This window comes from Echinococcus granulosus (assembly GCF_000524195.1).
Source record: "Echinococcus granulosus chromosome Unknown EG_S00169, whole genome shotgun sequence".
In the NCBI taxonomy this organism is placed as follows: Eukaryota; Metazoa; Platyhelminthes; class Cestoda; order Cyclophyllidea; family Taeniidae; genus Echinococcus; species Echinococcus granulosus.
In genome coordinates, this window is record NW_020170549.1 from 44,420 (window position 1) to 67,206 (window position 22,787).

General features: G+C 42.0%; 2 protein-coding genes across 2 annotated transcripts in view; one reads left to right on the plus strand and one right to left on the minus strand. All coding sequences in view use genetic code 11, as the record gives it.

Moving 5' to 3' along the window:
- Positions 1-10,684, plus strand: part of EGR_09814 (Formin-like protein 3) — a gene marked incomplete at both ends in the record, with an annotated part of 38,203 nt that extends 27,519 nt beyond the window's left edge. The window contains 6 exons of the mRNA XM_024499063.1: positions 21-125; positions 2,801-3,057; positions 6,087-6,245; positions 8,245-8,341; positions 10,040-10,103; positions 10,603-10,684. Of these exons, the coding sequence (XP_024346515.1) occupies positions 21-125; positions 2,801-3,057; positions 6,087-6,245; positions 8,245-8,341; positions 10,040-10,103; positions 10,603-10,684 (764 nt within the window). The remainder of the gene's footprint in view (positions 1-20; positions 126-2,800; positions 3,058-6,086; positions 6,246-8,244; positions 8,342-10,039; positions 10,104-10,602) is intronic.
- A 2,172-nt stretch (positions 10,685-12,856) lies between these two features.
- On the minus strand, positions 12,857-22,787 carry EGR_09815 (PHD finger protein; the record flags this gene model as incomplete). The annotated part of the gene is made up of 10 exons (XM_024499064.1): positions 12,857-13,112; positions 14,667-14,827; positions 15,201-15,342; positions 15,392-15,492; positions 15,522-15,775; positions 16,833-17,254; positions 19,618-19,902; positions 21,602-22,308; positions 22,380-22,598; positions 22,638-22,787. The coding sequence occupies 10 exons, from the start codon at positions 22,785-22,787 to the stop codon at positions 12,857-12,859; spliced, it is 2,697 nt and encodes an 898-aa protein (XP_024346516.1).

Consider the following 22,787-nt stretch of genomic DNA (forward strand, 5'->3'; position numbering starts at 1 on the left):
CCCCCCCCCCCCCCCGGTAGGCTCTTCGTCTGGGGTGGATGTGATGAATGCAGAGTGTTTCGGATTTCCGGTCAGCAGCAGCTACGACCACAGCGGTTGTAGGAAGGCTGAATGCTCTGACAGCCGTAGGTCCTGTAAAGTGTGTATCACGTGGGTGTGTTTTCGAATCAGACTTGAAGCGTGTACATTTCGTTTGATTAAACAATTTAATTGAACAATTCAATAGACATTTTTCTAGAGCATATCACAAAAGGGGATTAATGACTAATTATGTGGACCATTTGCGCCCTCAGAGGATCCACACCGCTACCAGAATTAAGAAGAGGTGTGTTTATTAATTGCCAGTCGTACGAGAGATGTTGTAAGTTCTTTTGCACTCTTAGGTTATTGTTGGAAAATTTGTCACGTCTCAGTTTGAATGTGGTCTGGTCGAAAGTACTTCCTTAAAAGCAGACTCGCAAGCTGTCGTGGTGTTATAAACAACAGGTGAAAATTCACTAAAAAATCCTTAGATTTTTTCATAAAACAAGTTTTAGATAATTACTTGACCATATAGCGAGATCACACAAATTGGTTGTTATCCGGGAAACATTCTTTAAAAGGAACTTACTAGTTGCCATCGCAATAGAGAAAAATACTACAAGGAGCGGTAGCTGTAAATTTCACAGATGCTAAAAATGTACTCGTATTCCATATTTCCAATATATTTTTTTGTCGCATGTGATCGTATCATGCGGCTAATTCTTTCTGCTTTTATGGTTCTGCATAAGAGGTATCTTTCTGGTACAAAACTGGCAGCAGAACATGCGCTAGTGAGAAAGAACTGCTTTATGTCCAGTTGCTCTGGCGCGACGGGTACAGAGTGCTCCAACTGCAGTCCTGTCCTATTAGTACTTTGGGAAAACGGAACAATAACATTCGGAAAAATTGTAAGAAAGCCGAATGCCCTGATCTACAACTGCCTTTAGTTCCTGAGAGCGACTAAAGAGTTGCTTGTAGAAAGGCACGACTACAGGCGTTGGTGTCTTTTAAAAAATCTGCGTTCGTGGAGAAAGGTGACTGTATAGAGGAGCATAAATTCTTTTTTAAGGAGGTCTAGAGTTTTTAAAAGCTAAAACATTTTTTGGCAACTCGATGTCTGTATAAAAACTCTATTCGTGAATATTCAACTTTTGAACTGCTTTTTGATTTAAAAATGACTCACTACTTGCTGACGAAGTAGTGCAGTAGTTCTGGCAACACGTAAAACTATTTTTACCAACTACCCAGCTTTTTGACAGTTCTCTGAACCGTGCGTACAGTTTGCTTACTGTAATTGCCTGCAAATATCCATTTCTGACTGCTGCTGATGAATGGTTTCTTTCGACGATCTATTTGAAATGCACAAGTTCTTGTCTACATACTTTCGTGGATTTCCTATCCGGAACAATCTTCCCACGCCTTTTATTACGAACTAGCGCTTATTTCCATTGCGAAATTACTAACCAACTTTATATCCTCGCATCCTTTTACGTCAAAAATTTCTGACTGGTCAGTAAACGATAACTCTGTCCATTCATATGCTCACGACTGGGACAGATTGTTTCGGAATTTTTCGATAACATCAGTATTTGAATCTATTCAGTAAGTTTTTATGAGCATCCCAAAATGGGCGAATTTCAAGCAAATTTTAGGTACATTAATCGTGCTTCCGTTCGTAAACGAAATTGCTTATGTGACTAACGCAAGAGGTCCAGTTTGAATTTTTCTATTCATGTACAACCGCTTTGGCCTTCGGTAACGCTTATTCATCCATTCTCATTGCGATTATTAATTCGCTGGTGCTTCAAAGGTTTTCAAGTCGGTCCTTCTTGGGGTAACCACTGGTGTAGTGGCCTAAAACTGATAAACTCCCCTCAGGCGGTGGGATGATTGACAGATTGAGGTAAAAGGTAGCACCAATCACTGGAACAATCTGGCACTCTACTTGGTATTTTGAATTTGTGATTGTTTTTTTGAGCCTATTCCTGGTGTGTATGCAGCTACTGTTAAGAGGCATTTCCATCACCTACGTTTTCATGCAGTTCACGGAATCGAGACTGGGGTTCGAGTTGCGAAGCGCGCTTTTTATCTCTTACTCTACGCCTTTTTCTGAACTTTTTTTCCATTTACCACCATTTGCAGTATTTCCAGTCTTGTTTCCTTATTACTTAAGGTCAACCTCTCTGAGATAGGTTAAGAGAACAGATTTTTAACAGGGCTTTACCTGCCTCCTTCGAGTCGGTTACATTGGTCGCTAAATCTCATCGTCAAATGTCTTGTTGGCTGGCCGAGTTGGTTGCTTTGTTGTGTCGGGGTTTAATAAAGGAATTCAGACTCACAAATGACATAAATGCTTGAATTATCCCTTTTTCCAAATTTTCTCCCAAAGTGTTATTATCAAATGCTGGCCGCGAGTTAGAATACGGGTTCAAAATGTTTCTTCGTGGTTCACATTCATTGAACCGGAAATCAACCATCGACGTGGAGTGCTGGATGGAATTTGACCCTTAACTATCCGTGCGCGCTACCAGTGTAGCTAGTAGTGTCTGAGCGGCTATTTTAGTAGTAAACGTATATTTAACGCCAAAGCGTTTGCAAATAAGTGCAAAGTGGAACTTGCCAATCTAGATGCTGGGGGTATTTTTAGCCCAGTGAAGTTGGACGTGGCGTCATTTTCGGTGATAGAAGCGGAAGTCGCTTCAAGAAAAGAGGACTAAGAATACCAGCCTAGAGGTTTAATGCTGATTCCCTCTAGCCTTTCCTTCCCCTCATCTTCCAGTGCCGATGGAAGCGCTGACCACGGACGTGGCCGCATTAGCGGCGGGCATGGCGGAAGCGGACAAGGAGCTGATTGCGGCGGGCCCGAACGCGCCTCAACGCCTCGTCACCTTCGTGCGCGATCAACAACCCCGAGTGACCGAATTTCAGCGCAAGGCCGAGACGGCACGGGCTATATTCGCCCAGACCACCGAGTGGTTCGGCGAGGCACAAAACAAACCCAGTCCCGAGACCTTCTTTACCTGCATTGTCAAGTTCGTTCAGCAGTTCAAGGCGAGTTTCAAACCACCTCTTCTTCAGTCTTACTCAATCCTGTTCTATTCGCGTGTCGTGCATATTTACCATCGTCATGGTGGAGTTTGATTTTAACTTAACTTTTATTATCTTAGAAGATTTTCCCTTACAAGTGCAATTATTTCACAGATAACGATCCACTTTTTAATTCTGTTAATACGTTTGTTACCCAGAGTTCGTTTGTTGACATCGATAGCTGCGCCATCAAAGTGACCAACTTAATTGATGCTGAGGAACTTAAAACTGCTGTTGGCTTTCGACAAAAACATCTTGCATCGACTTTGTTTTGGAAACTCGACCAGCTTGTTTGCGATATGACTTGTTGCAATCAATTTTTATAAACTGATAAGGAACTCTTCTTTTCATTTTTAATGTCAGATCTAAATAAGAAAACCTATGACAGTTAAGTTGAAATGGAATGCTGTTGTCTTCCGAACACTTCTCAAATGTGTGCTCTTTTGTTCACGAGGTCGGTTAGCAATCATAACTTTCTTCACAAAAGTACTTTTGCTTTCCATCAACAAAAGAAGCTTGTAAAGAATACCCTGCGCTAGTCAGAGTCCAGCTTCGAGGCACCGAATGGGTGGATTAACATGAGAAAAAAAACTGGCAACCCATTTGATGAGCTTGAGCAACAGGGCGAGTGTATCTGCGGAGAGTTAAAAACACGATTGTCTTGTTACATCTGCATGTAAGTGATGGCCCACAGAATGTAGTTCTATCGTTGTCTACTGATTGCCTACTTGTTAATGTGAAATGCAGTCACGGCATTCATTTCACTCTCGAGATTCGCTGTTAATGGCTGCCGTTAAATTTGTGCTCTCATTCCACTTTGTCTTGTGGAAGATGAGTTCATTTTTTGCGCCCTCTAAGTCCCCACATCCCATGCTGCTGTTTAAGTGTGAAGCAATGATTGTGTCAGGAATGGACAACCCAAGCCGCCACCCGATGCAACATTCGTCTTTGTTTGTTGGTTTTGTTGAATTCTAACTGATCGTTGAATTCATATCAGAGTTTCGTTCAACGTGTACTGAGCCATTATTCTCAAAAAGCTAATTTGTTTGCCGGTATTGTCGTAATGGCGTCCAAAAGGAAAAATCCCTTCTTGGTTTTTGTTTTTCATTTTTTTTTTAATTTCTGGTCATCAGGAAAGCTGGCGTCACTTCGGAACACTTTAGCCACACTACGTGGTAACCATGGCAATCGGAACTCCGGAAATCGCATTCTTTTTTTGCAGTTTTCATCTTTAACAAGGATCCGGCTTGTCCATTGTAAACAGGAAATTTGTTATCTTCCTGGTGCTGGTTTCCTAACAAGATGCGCTTTATCCTATACCAAGTAATTTTTTGATCTTCAGATGTCTGGATGGTGTATATATCCTTGCTGTTCGTTGCTGTAACAGTTACTGGTGAAATCGTGTTCATCTGCGCTTGAAAAACAGGGCAACTATGCTGGTTTGCGAATGCCTTTCGTTACATTCATGACATACTAAGCATACTTTACAGTTAGCATTATTGTCTTCTACGGGATACTTACCCATTCGTGCTGGTCACAAGTAGTTCCTTTGATCTTCATTCTCTGGCATACTTTTAGCGCGATACGAAGAATAGTTCTTCCGTGGCCCACGCAAAATCAGTGCAATTAATTGAGTCTACTTTTTACTAACTGATTTCGTTGGTGCCTTTTTACAGCCCAAAACGAAATTGAAACCTCTGGTACTTATTCCACTCGGCTCCACTAGACTCACCACATGTTTCAAAAAATTGGCTTTTAAGTAATTTTTCGCTCAATTGGACGTCCTGAAATTACACTGTTTCTGCCTAATAGCATGGAGACGGTTTTATTGGGCTTGATGTCTTTTAAGTATTGCAGAATCTTGCAATTGTGCATTCCGTAAATTAGATACACTTTTTTATCAAAGAAATCGACAATTTAAATTAGTCAGCGACGTCTAGAAACGTTTTCGGTGGTGAATTCGTAGATAGATGATCTATCAAATTCTTGCAATTACTGTTAGTTTTTGGGATTCAGTTGGATTCTCTCCAAACGAAGACTTGGCCTGCGTAGAAATATGAAAATTAATCCTAACTTCTCCGGTGGCTGTCTGTCGGTCCGTCTCTCTCTGTCTGTCTGTCTCGGACCTGGTCATTTTTTTCGTGCTATAATTAAACACTTGTCCTCTTGATTGCTAGACTCATAGGAAATCTTATATTTTACGTAAAACTATCAAATTGACTGTTCATCCGCGGTCGAAACGTAAGCTGCTTTCACAACTTTATAAACTATTCTTTTGCATACGACAGGATTTTGTGTCAGCTCAAAACCGCAAAGTTTATTTCCCTGATAAATGAAACTTTGAACCTGGATCTGAACTGCGGTTAGGTATTAAAAAGCTGTGAAATTAAGTAACTCTCCACTTGTTGCATATTTCGTTTGTTTAAAACGATTTTTCAATGATTGTCAGTGTCCTGATGACAGGTATGTAAAATCCTGTTACCTTGACACTTATTTGCAAACAGAAATTTATTTTATAGCCACTTTTAATCTATGCAAGGGCGATTCCACTCGAAGCCCCTATTTTGATTTTGCCTTGTTGTTACTAAAAATCCGACTGAATTTAAGTCGTCCCAGAGAGCCTCGGCTACCCACAGACCTGCGGAATCTACTCCCTTATTCAAAGCTCTATTGAAATCCCAAGCATACAAGTTGCCAGATCCGCGGCGGGCCATTGTTTAGCACACGCCGAATGGTTTATGCGATAGGTGAGGGTCCGAAGTTGATTCATTTCATTGTTGGGGCTATCGTTCGAAACAATTCGTCATAGTCCACAGCCAAATGGAGTGCTACATTCGTGGCAGAACCTAGCGCCGCTCAAGCCAAGTAACTTTTATGGTCAACAGAGGCTCACACTCCGCCTCTTATCATCGTGCCTGATCACCCTGATTGTGCATGATTAGCGTAATTCTCACTATCGTTTTTTTTTGACGCCACAGAAAGTTCAGACGGAGTTGGAGAAGCGCCGTAGGGCGGAGGAAGCGCAGGAGCTGCGGAAGCAGTCTGAGGCATCACTCTGCAACGGGAACGCCTCCTCACGAAACTCATCCTCCATCGCTCCCGGTGCTGTACCCTCTCGACAGCGTAGACCCAAGGATGTGAGTCCCCCCCCCCCCTCCTTGTTAAGCCCGATTATATCGCCATCACTGCCTTCTGTTTGTGACCTAATAGGCTGGAGCTCTGGTTAACTGAATGCGCATTATTTACCAAAAGGTGTACAAGTCTGCTGCAGAAAGCAGGATGATGCCTTAAATTGGTGAAGATTTTTATTTCCGTTGCCTCTTTTACTGGAATGAGCTCAGGTTTGACTTATTAATGCGGTCAGAAAATCTGCTTTCTCGAAACCGTAAAGCATATATTATGATTAATACGAATGTTGTTAGTGCGGCTGCTAGTTGAATGAATGCAGATGTGATTTGTTACTGAGATCAAAAAGTACTAAGAATAATGGATTTTGTGTATTATTTTCTCAAAAAGGCTGCAGTAGACATGAAGGTCTTTCTATGGAGCTTTCTTTTGGCAGACTTGCTTAGTAGGGAAGAAAACCGCGACCACGGAGTTGAGGTGGGGATGAGTTTGCACGGCCATATTGTGGAAATTTCTAGAACGAAATTTACAGAATGCTTCGTATAGATTTATTCCACACCCAATTAACAAAGAATTCCAAATACGATGTAAATCCGGATAATTTTTGCTCACAGTGCTAGGAAACGTATCTTTATTTTACAGGATCGAAATAATCCCAGCATTTACCCAGTTAAAATGTAATATTCACTGATACTTTCTGATCACAGTTTGGAAGGACTAATTCTTGTTTTATGTTCTCGTAGAAACAGATTAGATGAGTCGAAAATAATAATGGAGGAGTCTGCTTCATTAAAAAGATTATTTTAAAGGGGACAATATTGCCGTTGTGTCTCCTGTGGTACCCCTGTAGCATTATTATTAGCACACAGTAGGGTTGGTGACGCTGCAGCACAATTGTTTTTTAAACTGAACTCCGTACCGCCGGCCTGAAGACTGAAGAGGTTCGCCGTATTGACTATACACAGAACCTGTTGTCATCCTCATCGACTCAGATCTGATGTATTTGTCATTCTGTAATTTTACCTCTCGAAGCTGCCTTCCGATAACTATTTCTGGTAGTGCATTTGCTACTGTTTCGTGTCTAGGATATCTGTCTACCAATAGTTGCTCTCCACTTTTTGTCTGATATGATCGGCTAAATGCCTAGCTGTAGTTAAATTAGGACCTACCGCAACATCAAAAAAGATTACATATTTTTCAAACTTAATTCTACTTTGAAAGCTCTAGATATCGCAGAATTGTTATTTACATCCACTTGACAGTTCTTCCAATGTTGCCGTTAGAGTGGCTGTCGATCTCGTCACGAAACTTTCGTGAACCTTGACAAATGTTTATTCTTAAATTCGATCTTGTCGTTACCACAATCAACAATTCCCGTGGTCACAAATGTCGCATCAGTCGTGTTTTTTTTCTCCCCATCTTATTGGAGAGGTCTTGGTGCACGATGGTCTGTGATTCACCGTTTTTTTCATGTAAAATCTATGCCGGTCAGCAGATTCAAACTAATGTCAAGTTTTTTATCAAACGAAACAATTTTTTCGGTCAGCGGGTACTGTCAAGCCCACCAAATCTGTAATTCTTATTTCCAACGCAAGATTTCCATAATGGGCTAGAATCTTTTTACCTTTTCACTGCGCTACGCCAGCAATGGCTGAATTTATTTTACGGTTGATACTTAGTCAGATAAATAAGATCTCTTTTTAAATTTCATTTACCAGAGCGAGGATCCCGTGGATATACAGGTTTGTTTTCATTTTTCTTGAGTTTCTTCCGCGGTTCCGTTTACTACACACGGGTAAATTGTTACCTACTTGAGATTGCTGATTTTACGCTTGCTATTCTCACATCTCTTACTAGCTCATTCAATTTTGTCTAATTCTAATTCCATATCCAATTTGCATCTTTTGTTTGCCAATTTCTTTTTAGTGTGCGTGTGCCGAGGTTTTAAGATTAAAACGCCTCCCACATACTGAATTCGTTGCCAGTAGTAAAGTGCACTTTTCCTTTTAGCGAGTGCTCGCACAAGAGGCATGGCTGGCAAAGCGTCGAATTCAAAATAGAACCAGGCAAATCAACGGCGACGGTATGATGGACGAAATTCTAGCAGGTGGAGTGCTCACTCATTAATTTTAATTTGGTGAAATTTAAATTAAATTTTGGTAGCTCTGGCACCATCCACCGGATTAAGAAGCAGAAGACAAAATTGTTGAAATGAATTAAGTATTTTTGTGAGGTTTTTGTTGTGTACGCAGGTTTCAAGTCATCAAGGCACTTTGTAAGACACCTCACTGCCATTCTGGAATTGCCATCGCAGAGCGCCCCCTCACTAGCTCCTCTCTAACCGATTTGTATCATTTTTTTGCCCTCTTTTTGCCTCAAACTACTGCTCGGGTTTGTTTGTTGTGGTTGGTTTTTGTTGGTTTTGAACCGTTCAGAGTTGCGAGATCTGCGATTGCTGCCTCACTTGCCCACTCCCCTCTTCCATCTTCTTGTCTTTGATAAGCACTATCACTACCAACATCGCCAATCATACTACCATTAATTTTGTTTAGTAGCCTTCTTTGTATCCCACTGCACAAGTGTTTTTCAATTGTGTTCCGCATGCAAGCGGCGTACCAGATATTAATTTTGGACAGGTACAGCTATTAATCGGTTGGAGTGCTTTAATAAATATTTCCGTTGTTTAGCTAAGAGACTGAAATACCTTGAATTTGACGAACACCGGAATGGGGTGACTATTTAGATAGAATATTGTTCTCAAAGGTAGACTTCAAAGTTTAATCCTTAGATCTCTGCACCAGGCTCTCTCTTTCTTTTTCAAACCTCATGTCGGTAATTATGAAATGTCCGATTCAGATTCAAGGCTTCACAATTTCCACGTTTAGAATTTTTTGCAGAAAGGAACTTATCAAGATTTCGACTAGTCTGATGTGATTTTTCGATTTTCCAATTGGAGCCCGATGTCAAAAACATCCAACATGAGTTCTTTATCTGTTCTTGATAACTGTTTGTATCAAATCGTGTTGCGAAAATTTGGATAGAATTTAAAACAACGAAACGGGTGCAAGACGTTTTGTAAGCAACAAACAGTTTGGTTAGTTAGGAAGTGCAATTGTTGGTGCCGTGCTAGAACAAACGTGTGTGGGCTGTGGGGGTAAACGGTGCTCCTGATATCCTGATAGCGATTGTGGCGTTGGGGAGACTAGCGGCATAAATGACATTTGCAGAGCCACACGCCACCGGTGCTAGAGACGGAGGGATGTTGCTTTGAGCTTTTTGCGTTGTCGCGTTGTTATTTAATGGTAGAATAACTTGGGAAAACTTCAATTTTCAAAGTGGTCTAGGTTTTAACGAAGCTTCTTTTCAAGAGGCATGGCAGATAATAGTCCAAAACTAAAATGATGCGTTTGTCTTAAGTAAACTAAGGGAATCCAAAGTAATGTTGCACAAAGGAGATCAAGTCAGAAATCGGATATTTCATATTTAATAGGTGAATAATAACCCACTACTAACTGACGCTTTAATAGCTCTGAAGTGAACTAACCTCTCTCGATCAATTTGCTCTCATAAGTGATAGCAGCAGTTGCTGCGGCTGCTTTGCGGTCCAATCCACTGATTTTCCGTTCTTTTTGCACAGTTTGTAGGCTCTTTTCATGGCCTTTAACCCTTTTTTTAGCTGGTTTTGCGAGCGTGACTCCCTAATCTCTTACACGTTCCCCTCCCCTCAGTCTTAATACTACACGAAGTTAGTGGCTCCACCAGCGCCTATTAATTGTTCTTTGTATGTGTTTACGTCTCGTTGCAGCCCTTGGTTCCACACCGTTGCAGGCAGAAGTCCATCCGCGGCGAAACCATTTCAATGATCTATCGTGAGGTATTTTGATAGCATTCACGCATCCACCTGCCCAACCACTCGATCGTAATGACAGTCCCCATCGAATTAAAGCAGCCGGTCCCTTTCCCCAGTTGCTCTCGAATTTTCTTCCTCTTTCCTTCCCCATTGTCGATCCACTTTGATCGATCTCGCGTTACTTTCAGCGGTCGTCTTGGTTTTTAATTTGATACTTGTGCTTCGAATTGTCCGTTCTCCATCTTCTCCCAACCTTCTCCTTCATCCCACGCCGCGATTTGAATTGTGAAGACGGTTATTTTTCTTTCCTTATTTCACACCACAACCTCCCACCTCCTTTCCCTCCGTTTCTTTCTTACCTTCTGTCCCTTATGCTACTTGCCCAAATGGGAGGGGGGGCATTGTTGTCAAAATCACCTTTTTGTTTAACTGGATTGTGGAGTTTAACTGAAGAAATTGAAGGATCCACTATAAGTAGTCTACTGGTTGAATAAGCAGTGTTTCTGTAATCAAAACAGAGAATGTGAGCGCTATAAACTGGTGCTTATGTGCGTGAACTTGCATCCTGTCGAGATCCTAACTGATACTATCAAGAGTTAGGACTTCGGGGAAATGAGATCTCCACTGCTGATAATGTGTGTACTGACTGCATTGCCAGAACTCTAGGATGCTCGTTGTCTTCACCTTCTTCATACCATTTCGGACAGCCTTCGTCTTATCGTGATTTTTGACATATCCAGAGTTTGTTCCCACGTCATATTGGTCAATGAGACCAGTTAAATGGGAGAGCGAGTAAAAGGCATTATAGGATGACTGGGAGAATCAAATTCCGGAAGGTAACTGTTGAGACGTTGAGACGGTCATTTTTTCGGGAGTGTGGATATCTTCAGCAGTATGACAAAGTGGGTGAGGTAAAGAGGGAACCTTTACGTCGCCTAAAATTCTTAATTGATATCAGCAAAGGATTCAATGTAAGCAATATTGGGAAGATTAGACGACCTGACGGCACTTTAAGAATTGCGAAATCTTATTTCAGAGAGTATGTGGCAAATATAATTTTACTAGGCCCCAAGACACCACTCTTATGTGCCCTAACTTCTATTTCACAGCACATTCCTGTGTTGGCGTATTACGCCTCAAATAACATGTGAAGAGAGAGTGGAGATTGAATTAGTCGTGCGTTTGTGAACATGCCTCACACTTTTGTAAAACTCGGGTACGAGGAAGGGGGAAGTTAAAGCTAAAAACAGTTACGACAGTTTACAAGCCGGGCTTGTCAAACACGGTTTGGAAATGTTCACTCGTACGTTCAGATTGTGGCCCACTTAAGTGGTCACTCATGGCCTGCATTTCCCCTTTTCTTGGGCGCCGATCACGACCCGTACTGCGCCCGGTTCGAATTAATAGAGCTGTGAGATCAGAGGCCGACCAAGGCTAGAGGGCGGCACCAACCCCAATAGCGCACTCAGATTGTTCAGTTAGACAGAATCCATCATAACGTGAAGACAAGTTGTCTACAGCTTTTCGAAAGTGCGCCATTTTCGGGCTGATCTCGTTTTGGACCATGTGGATAGGTGCTACCATCACGTTTGCCTTTTCATCCCAACACATTTCTTTTCTTGTGTTTAGCTAGGTGAAGCATAGAAAAGGTCTGCCTTAGATTTATGTTTGCCAGGTTGAAAAGGTCACAATACCTTTGTTTAAATGACCAGCAATAGCTGGATTTCATGCAACCAAAAAGATCTCATGGCTTAAACTTCTGAGCCCATTTGTTGAAGTCCCCTGAGGTAGCCTGACGACTGTTGATGTCCCAAGATGTGTTTGTACATCGAATGTAAATGCAAAAAGTGCCACAGGATATTGAACCAAGTGACCTCCACTTGACAGATCGCCATGTGAGTCGGAAAATGAGAGCTTATTTTGTGCTCCCGAAATGCATAACTACTTCCCTTTGGAAAGGAAGCGTAAAATCAAAGGTGGAAGTCACCTCAGATTTCACTCCTGATCATATTTGCTGCCGATACCATAGGGTTCTTCTCTTTTCACCAAAAGGCACTTTTAAAGCAATAATGGTAAATCACACTAATTCAACTTAGTCCTTAAAAGTTCAGAAAACTAGCATTTTCTCAAAAAAATGAAGTGATGTATTCATCAGCGAAACAGGTCGTTGACAAAGTCATTAAATGAGAGTACACATACTCTCCTGTTGGATTATAGACGATCTAGAATTCTGTAGTGAGTACTCATTTGGTTCATTGAAGAATCTATTTTGATGAAAGTAAAATAATTTGATTTTAACCTCGAAAAACAGCAGTGGCCATGTCAAGACTCGTCAGAGGAAACACAGGCAGCATAAACCTCTGAAGAATTCTGCAGTGAAAATAGATGATTCATTTACATTCCAACAAGAGTGGAGTAAAGAAGTATAATGCAACAGAAAGTAGCGGTCGTCTGCGAAGAGAACTCGTACCTTATTACTTTCTCCAGAAATCCACAACCATTTTTTTCCTTTTCTTGACGGCGTTAAGCTACCAAAATACATGCTAGTTTTCATTTGTGTAAAAGCAAATCAAATGAGAATGTAACTGTAAAAATGCCACAGCAAGATGGAATAAAGTCAAGAACCATCAATTACAAACAGTGGTAATATCAAAGGAATCCGACGGAGGAAATAAAATTTGAGTTAACGAAACCTAAAGGGTAAAACGTTGAAAGTGATCGGTGGGATGAAGCTCACATCACACAACAGCGTCTCCCCTTCCTAGATAGCATTTAGACCACACCGGCATAGAGGTCCTCCAATGCCAGCCCGTAGGGGTAGCCAACGGGATCTACGAAGAGCTGTTTTTTGACACAGGCTGTCGGCTTGGTGAGCGTCGTAGTGCCCACCTGGCGTGCCAGCTTATCATTCTCAAAGATGGTCAGTAGATTGCAGAAGAAGCCCTCTGCGAACTCCACAGCTACGCATTTGGGGTCGATGGCACAGGCGAATTTGCAGTTCTCCAGGCTGAATGCCAAGTTGTTCAGACTGCAAGGTAGGTGTTCAGATTCACGCCTATCTCTATCTCGATTTAGATATACAGAAATGTCTTCAGTCAGTGAGTGAGAGTTATCACATTTTCTTGATTACCACTGGGTCTGGGGAACGGGATCGCTCTGTTGGTTCATTTTTGTCCGAGTTCTGAGTGCATCGCTATCGCATTAGGAGACCAAATAGGAAGTACCCACTCAATCTTGAGACTATAAGTGTTCAGAAAGAGGTGTAAACCGACAAAAAACATAACAGTAGCTAGTGATGCAAATCACCACACAAAAGTCGAAAAATGGGAGTTAAATTAAAAGATTAAAAATTCAGAATATTGGATGATTTAGCAATCCCGTAAAGTTACGAAACACTTATAAAAGTTTAAAAATAAAAGGATCCAGTGAAGGATCAAACCACTAAAAATACAAAACAAGTTTGGAGCAAAGAGGTGCAATCCACAAGAATATGGACAGAGCCTCACAGTGGAGACAAAAACAAGTAGAAATAATGAATGGCGTCCGAGGGACAAACTATTTCAAAGCACGCAAAATAAGAGAAGGTACTGCCTTTCTGTTCCAAAATAGCACACAAATATGGTTTGTGGTTCCCATTTAAACGTGCTTGATACCGTAAATTTAGGATTTTACCTTTTATGCAAAAAGTGGTGTTTCAGTGTCAATCACTGTAGATGGTACATCTGCACTACTATTCGTATAAAAAGAACGATGATGTTTGGCGAGAGGACAGAAATAGCAGCCGTCAGGAAAGCAGAACATCACAAAAATGGCCTTTGTATTGAAAGGCTAGTTGAGCAAAGGAAGAAATCATTGATGGTTATCGCCAAACTGCCGCTCCAATACCTCACCTCACAAATCTAAGACATCATCCTACCGCCACAAGGCTATGCCTTGTAGCTGTTGTTCACTACGGGAATTGTTAACTCACTCAAGAAGGTGGAGAGGGAGGAGGCTATTATCTCATGCGCCACCAACCGAAATATGTCTTCAGGCTAGTCGACTACCTTTTAAAAACTGTGAAAAACACTATTTCACCAGCCCTCTTCAGGCGTCTTCACCACCAATGAATGTAAAAATGTCCATCTTAATACAGAAAAGCAGCACCGATTAGACACATTCGACTTGAGTAAATACGTCGCTTCTACTTACTTGCAATTAACGCACGAAACGAAACCAGAAAGGTCATGTATGACGCTTAAGTAAAAAAGGTATTTTAAATATTTCTGCAAATTGACATAGTTGTTCGTTATGTGCAATTTACTAAAAAAACTTTCTTTTTTGTTCATTTACCTTTACTAAAATTATTCTTCAATTGTCACCGTTCGGAGGTGATTTGTCTCAGTAGGTGAAGGCTAACTCAAATCAATGGTGTAGCATTAAACAATAAAATCCTCTCTCTTGGGGATTTATGTTCCTTTATATTCATAAGCAAATTGCAGCCTTTCCCGAGAATCATATTTTGCGGCTATGATGCCGCACTTGAAAAGCAACTGATGGGATGAGCTCTTTGTTATTAGAAGTAGGCAAGTGAAAGACATACTTGGAGTAGACATTGCGTTGTCCCGACTCCGAAAAGTAATACTTCTCGCGACAGGGTTCAAGTGTGCCCGTCTGAACGTAGAATAATTTGGGATTGTAGCACTGTTTGCCAACATCTGAATGCGCGCTTATTATGGTCCTGGCGCGTTCCGGGATTCCTGTCTAAGAAACCCACAAAATACGTTTCATCTGTAGCCTTACTTTCAAAGAATCATGAGCATTCGACTGAAGGGAAAACCTTGTAATCTGTTTCATTTTCTAACGTCTAAATCGTTGTTCGATGTTTGTATGAGGGAATTGTTCACAATTTACGAACATTTTAGCACTGTGAAATCGATTAGCAAGCAGAAATATCAGCTGTCAGATATTAAAAAATGACCAAATTGTTTGCTTCATAACCATGGTACTGGAAGATTTAGGTTGATCGTCAAAAGCCATAATTTTAACGAAATTTCTGCACTTTTAAACCAACCAACAAACTTGTTTGGTTTGAAAAATTCAAATGGTTTTTCACGATGTTAATAGAAGGATTTACCTGTGACCATCCTTGCGCCAAGCGCCAGTCATCACAAGGACCAACATCTCGTTCCTCCATTGACTTAACTTCTGGAAAACACTTCGCTTTTACACGCTTTTTACCAACGGTTGCCAAACACTGGGGGCCTATAGAGCTACCACTGGATTAAGTAGAGAATAAATAGATAGCTACCAACTTTAAGCACTTACATTTGCTCGCAATCACCATAGTATCTTCCTCCCACGAAGAAGGGTATTATACATCGACCCGCTTGACTATTACGCACAAAACGTGTATGCGTTTTCAGAGTCTGAAAATGAGGGAGAGAATGTCGCCTACATCACCAACTCGAATGTCGTCTTGTGGGAGGACAGTGGCACAAGCGCCACTCGTCCAGTCAGCAGGAGTGGGGCAGGCGCAAACGCGTTTTCGGGTTCGTGTGCAGGTGGAAAATTCACAGGGCTCCCACTCACCCCACTCACACCACTCTCCCATCTCCCTGCGCGGTTCACAGGTCTCCAATTGCAGATAGGAGGAGGACCAAAGCCCCTCGTTGTCAATGTCAACGGCATCCAGCAGAGCAAAATGAAAGGCTAAGAGCGCTACCCAAACTCTTGCAGGAGGCATTTTTTGCAAACAATACTCTCGAATATTGCTCGGGTAAGTACTGTGGAGTTTGGAAATCGATAAATCAATTGGGCAAATCGATCGATTAAACTGGCTGCATAAAAACGCTGCTAAAGTTGCCTGGTTGCTCAAATAATCAAACAGGCTAAAGTGGAATTATGCAAACGTATAATTTTATCCAAAGAATTAGGTCAAAAATAAATTACGCATAAAATGAACGAAAATTACTAGATACTGGTGGTGATTCAGTAAAATTTACACCATATTAGAAAAGAAGGAGCTACTGAGATTTCGGCGCTTCAAAGCGGTATGTAAGAGTCGCTATGTAGGAATGACATATAGAAAGCTCCCACACCACTTCATATGGATTTGGATTAAGCCAACACTGAAAAAAAACTTTCCATCCAAATACATTTTAGGCGTTGATGGAGGGAACACCGCACATTTTTTTGGAGCAGACTTACCCTATTTAATGAATCTCAACAAGTAGTCAAGGCTTCTTCAAATACATCGATTTATCGCTATTTCTTTACCGTCGAATAATAATGCAAACCTATACCTGGAGTTATGAAAAATACCTTCAGTGGAAATAAGTGAAATGTTTTTGAAAACACAGACCTTTGAGTCTACGGTAACATTATAAAATCTTCCGAAATCAACCACCAAACTTCTGATCATTTGGAGGCACTTGAAATTGGTCACACCTATCACTGTAACCAAGGAAATAGTGTAAAACACAGATCTCAAAGAGGGCACCAGGTTTCAATAACATGCTTAGAATTTAGCAATTTTTGAAGTATCTTAATACACTCCCCCATCCCAACATTAAGGCAGGCCGAACAGCCAATCCAACTCGAAATAACACGGCCCAGTCCACCCACCTTTCCACACTGCAAAACTGAAAGGATAAAAGGGTGTATTTCAAGTAATCATACAACTACGTACATGCGTCAGGAGGTTCGAACACACTAAAAACACTGATTACCATTAAATAACAGGTGGATAGACACTATTCTGCGTCACTGTTGTTGCTAACCTTCGCCACTGCTGTCGCGTTGGTGGAGGTGTTTGCTGCCTTTCCTGACGCCGGATCCACCTTCTTTGGTGGTCGGCCCCTCCGTTTTGGTGTTGCAGCTGCATTGCTACCGGCTACTGCGCTGTCGATGGGCACCACAACGACAACAGGAGAGGCGCGTTTGAGACTGGCACGACGTCGTAGAGAGACACGTTTGGAAGGCGGAGGAGAGGGAGATCGATTGGGCGGAGGACGAGCAGAGGTAGGGTCACAGGTGGGACACTCCCAGTTACCCTCGGGGATACCACGCAGACCTACGCAGTAGGCGTGATAACCACGGTCACAGCGGTCGCAAAACATCATCTGTCCCTCGTCTCCAGTGTCCTCGCATTCCACGCACTGCTTGCACTCCATGCAAGACCATGCATATCTAAAACAGTTTAAATTGGGGACGTTATGCCATGAATTTTCTCTGCATCCAATAGTAATGCTACTAGTACCCAGAGCGTTTATAATAAAACTGCTTTAAGACACCGCGTAAATAGTGCCACATGACCGACGAATCTCGTAGTTTGAGAGCTGGCAGTGGGGCCTCAGTCTGTCAGTACGGTGTAGTGTAGTGTTCTGGAACACTTTCCCATCATTTAAGATTCTCATGAAGCGTTGGTAGAACCTGATAAACAGGATTCAGGATTATTTGCTCTACAACCTCAGTTCAACTCGGCGCCCAAGGTCCAAAATCTGCCTGTAAAATGTGTGCAGCATAGGAAAAAGATTGAATAGCGGATCAAACTGCACAGATATGGTTTAAGTAAATCACTTAATTTTGGCAATGAATCATTTATAGGGAGATACAAAAGAATTACGCGTTGCTATTAATTGGAAAAAAACCGGGGATTAATGTGAAAATAACAACTTTCAGCCATGCTTCAATTGATTTACACCTACATTAACCGAGAAGGAAAAGTTGCATGGCATGGATTAATAGACAATGACGATCTACAAAAAGCTATCAATGCATTCTTTGTGTCTTTAGCCCACCCTACAAAAACACGCACCATGCATTTTTGATCGTTAGCTGCTTGACTTTTGGAGAAAAAATGGCTTCCCCACCGCAATATTTATTGAACAAAAACATCAGTGACGATTGCCGCCAAACAATCCACCGATCCAAGGCTTCAATTCACAGGTCTAAGATACGCATCACTTCATTCTCGCAAGGCCGACTTGTAGATGCGCGTGCATATGTGGTGTACTCCAAACGCTGTTGTTTGCTACGCGAATTGTTCACTCTCTGCAGATTAAACAACGATTACGACTGAGATCTACTTTACAACCAACCCGAAGGGAGGTGGAAAAACCCGGTCTTCTTGAGGTATGGCTAGGACCCTAATCACGCAGTTGATAGCAAGAAGCTCCCTTTATGGCCTTACGAGACAGCTAAGAACCACATTCTGCGTATCACAACAAACAATTGTAGAAAGGCACCACCTCGACGTTTAAAATGGTGAGGGAGAGGGTGGAGAAGGAGGGAGATGCTACTTCATTTCATCCCCCGTATTTGCCTGATAGCATTTCCCCAAGCGACCATTACCACCCTTTTCTCTGCACAGGCAATCATGTGAACACTTTTGAAATGTGTAGCTGGGAGATAAACCTGAGGCGCTTTTGCGTTTCCAGTGTGATTCGCAACGAACTTGATCTCGTTGATAAGAGATGCTGAATTATGAACAGGAGTGCTGATCATTTTAACGCATGACAACATTGAAGGGCCCTTCTACATATATCTCATTTTTATAATAAAAACCACACCAATTTACTTAATTTCTTTTTATTTAAATAATTTTTAGGAAGTCCATCAAAATCTACTAGACACATTTGGGTCGATCTGTCTGGTTCAAAGTGAGGGCTTTTACGATGTCATCACCTCTAAATCGACAAATGGATAAACTATAACAATTGAGGATAAAATCACACGGACTTAGGGTTAAAATCAGAAGTTTCAAAAATAACGATGTAAAATAATTCGCATCAATTCATCACGCGATGCAAAGTTGTTTCAGAAACCACGTGTTAAACGAACAATTAAGTAGATCAGAAGGACCTATCACCAAACCCGCAGAGCTGTGCTAAAAAGGATATTTGGAATGGTAAACATCGCAACGGAGGAAAACTAGGGAATGAACCGATAGAGTCTTTTCTACCCCCAAAGCCAGTTAAATCAGTCATTTCATAGTTGATGATAAAAAGGATTGGACTTTTGGGACAAGCAGCATTTGGAAAAGAAAATTACATGCTGAGGAAAAAGCAGGTAGAAATAGCTTTAATAGCCATTTTTCTTCGATAAGAAAAAAAGGATGTAAAAAGGAAAGACGACTTCAAATAAAAGCTGCGATGCTACTTCAGGAAAAGAATTCAGAACAACAAGATTCGGCTGTTTAGTGACCTAGTGAATACCGATTTCCACTCCCTTGTTCATAGAGTTGAATCAGAAATGGTGTGATTTAACAGGAACCGGGACGTTCAAAAACTGCAAAAACGCATTCATATTCAACCAATTGCTGTATGAATTCAATAGTTCCAAACTATCCCAACCAATCCAAATACTAGTCATCACCTAATGATGACAAACAGTATTTTTCATTTTAGGTCGCTCAAGATGAATTATGCGTGGGTCTATGGTTTGAGTGAGACGTTTAGAAGAAGCAAATTCGCATCCTCATTCCACAATGTAGAAGAGGAGGGAGAGCAAAATCGCACTGAGGATCAAAAGAAGAATAGAAAAAAACTCACGTTCTCACAACATCCACCATGTGCTCTGGCAACTCGAGACACCGCGGATGACCCTGTCTGGTGCACTGAGAACAGCGCAATGGATCGGCGGCTGGTCGACCGCAGACAGTACAGGGAGGACCCTTCTCCTCCACTTCGGCCTCCTCCTCCTCGGGTTGATCAACCTTTGCATCGATGACCTCATCTTCATCCTCCTCTCTTTTTGTTTTCTTTACTGCCGGTCCCTCACTGTCTTTGGGCGCAGTGCATTCGAGAGTGGCGGCCGACTCTGGTTTGGTAGTTGAACTGGCATAAAAAACATGGTAAAAAGGGTACTTTAGAGGCGTATTAAATGCTAAAAACTTAATCTTGTTATGATTTATATTGCACAACAGCCGAGTGAGAAAGAGATTTTACGGAATTTCAGCTATGAAACCAAATTGCTTAAAATAATAAAGACAGGAACAATTTATAAAATCGTTTGATTTAAATGCACATGAATATGGTTTCCCATGGACAAGGCTTACTTTTCACTATAGGTCTATTTTTAATGAGTGAAATTAACCTGAACCAACAAGTCAAGAGTTTGATTGACACTATGAAGGCGCATTCAGAAACGGCGAATGGCCTATGCCATCCATGGAAACTGCGCCACGAGGACGGCAACAGGAGATGAGGGCTCCACTTGAAAGTGAACAGAGGCCAAACCAAGATTGCTATGCTAATTAAAGGAATGAATAAATCCCCTGAAATTCCTACCAATACGAATGCAATGACCCACTTGATACAAAAAGCGACTAAGTAGAATGAAGCAGTGGTGTCTACCTCCATCCAGCTGACTGACTAGCCATGGCCATTCCTCAAGACGGTAAAGTTTTTCTTTGAGTTTCATCGAGCATCTAGATAAATGAATCTCAGCCATAAGTGTTGGTTGACCTGCAGCAAGCAAAGAATTGACAGTAAACAACTCTGTTTTCAATATACGACACATCTGTACAGCATAGTCATGTGGGGATTAAGCGGTGAGCGATTTAGAAATGTGGAGTGGGTAGTGGGGTTAGCTCAACGAATGATGCAATACAACAACCATTTACTAACAAGAGTTGGCCAGTCGGCGGCCAACAAAGGACAGTGCATGGTACATTTTTCTGATTTTTAGAGATCAATCATCTCTTAATGCACGAAAGGTGAGACTCGTCTGCTTGGCTTCAACCACAGCTTTCTCAGCTGATTTAGGTTTCATCACTTATGTTTCCCATAACCCAAGTTCTTGGCACGCTAATCTAAAAAGTAATTTTGATCAACAGCCACACCTAATTTTTCATCACGAAGAACACAGATTCCTTCTTAGCGTAACGAAGCATCTGTCTTTGAGAGACTCATCAGTGAGAACAAAAAAAATTGCATGCCGGAAATTCACCAGAGGCCATACGCACTGTATGAGTAGCTTCAGCAAACTTGGGAACAAGCAAAACTGGGCTCATAAGGAGGACAAGATTGAACATCATCTACCAGGTTCAACTGATGTTGTATGATAAGGGTTGTCAAAAATAATGAGCTACGAGTCAATAAACTGAGGAGCTAACCTGACATCTAGGTTACAGAAACATACAAAATGCACTTGTTAATCAAATAAATAGTCAATTCAGACAAACAAATAGTTAAAAACATGAACAAAGAGAACATGAAGCCATTTTATACAGATATGCTAAAATCGGAACGACACCCAAAGCGCCCATTGCACGCATGAGCACTTTCACATCCACATATACGCAATAGCAGGAAATAGGTAACCGATTGACCAATTAATAGCTTTGCAGAATGTTGTCGCATATCCATCCAGGATGGAAAACACTGAATAGCTAAAGTCTTGATGTCAGTAACGATCATGGAAGGTGGAGAATAAGTCGTGCACAACGCTAATTGATACGGCGCAACAAAACGCCTACGAGCGCAATTGTGAAAAGATGCGGTCAAAAGTACACACAGCGCACAAAAAGCTTACCTATTATCCAACTGATTTGCCTCCTGCAGTGTTCGTGAAGTCCCCTCATCTCCACCATCTTGCGGTCGAGGGATACCAGTCAGATTCCCGTATCTCAGCATCGTGGGAAGTGGCGGTGGAGGTCTAAGCGCACGCTTGCTTTGTAGATGCGGTGGCAGAGTGTACAGGGCCTTTGACAGCGGCATGTAGGCCAGTTCGGATGCAGAAAAGTCAACAAAGTGCTCGGTGAACTGTCCCGGAATCACGGCTACGGGGTAGAAACCGTTCTTATGTGGCGGCGGTTCTAGCAGACGGTAGGGCCACTGAGGGACATGAATTTGCATCGTTTGAAGGTCCCAATAGCACCGACGCTCCTTGTGACGTTCGGCGACCAACTGTCTATTGAAGTCAGAGGCTGATTCTAGAGCTCGCTTCCGAGCTAACTCGGCACGGGCCTCGCCCCGACCAATTCGAGCGGCCTCGTATTGGCGCTTTTGGTGATCAGCAAGGCGTTGGAACCGGCGCTGCCGGAAGAGATCGCTAACTACAACGTGAACTTCAGGAAAGTCGTTTCGAAGAAGGGACATCACTTCGTCACTAAGGAGGGCGGTAAGTCCAAGCTCTGCGCGACCAGAAGGAACAAGACCGGCTTCCTGAAGCCATGTACGTTCATAAGCGTCGCAAACACGACGCTGAAGCTCTGGATAACGCCGCTTGAAAGACTTGACCTACGGAAGCAGAAAACAACTTGTCAATACGGTTTGCAACAAGGTTATTAACTCGAGGGAAATATACAAACCTTTAAAAAGTCGGCTAGCAACTCCTGGATAACATAGTAGGTTGGTCCATTTTTAGTGTCTGGTGGCACTTCTTCGGGCCAAGCGTACTCAAAAAGCTGCTCAAGCGTTATATCCTCAGAAACGTCAGCAAAAGCGCTGACCCGAGAAAGCATGGTCTCAGGTTTGATGCGAGAATCACGCCTATAGCCCGACAGGCTTTGAGAGCCCAAAGACGTTCCCTATTTGGTGAAGAACTTATATAAACTATAAAATCGTACCGGAAGTGACAGTTCGGAGTCAACATCATTTTTTCTGCTAGATGGTGTAAGAGGAAGTCCATCCAAGCTATCCTCCAGGCTAAATACTGTCTCCTCATCAAGGAGATCTTTAGGGGGAGCATGAAAACCATCCAACACGGACTTAGTCAT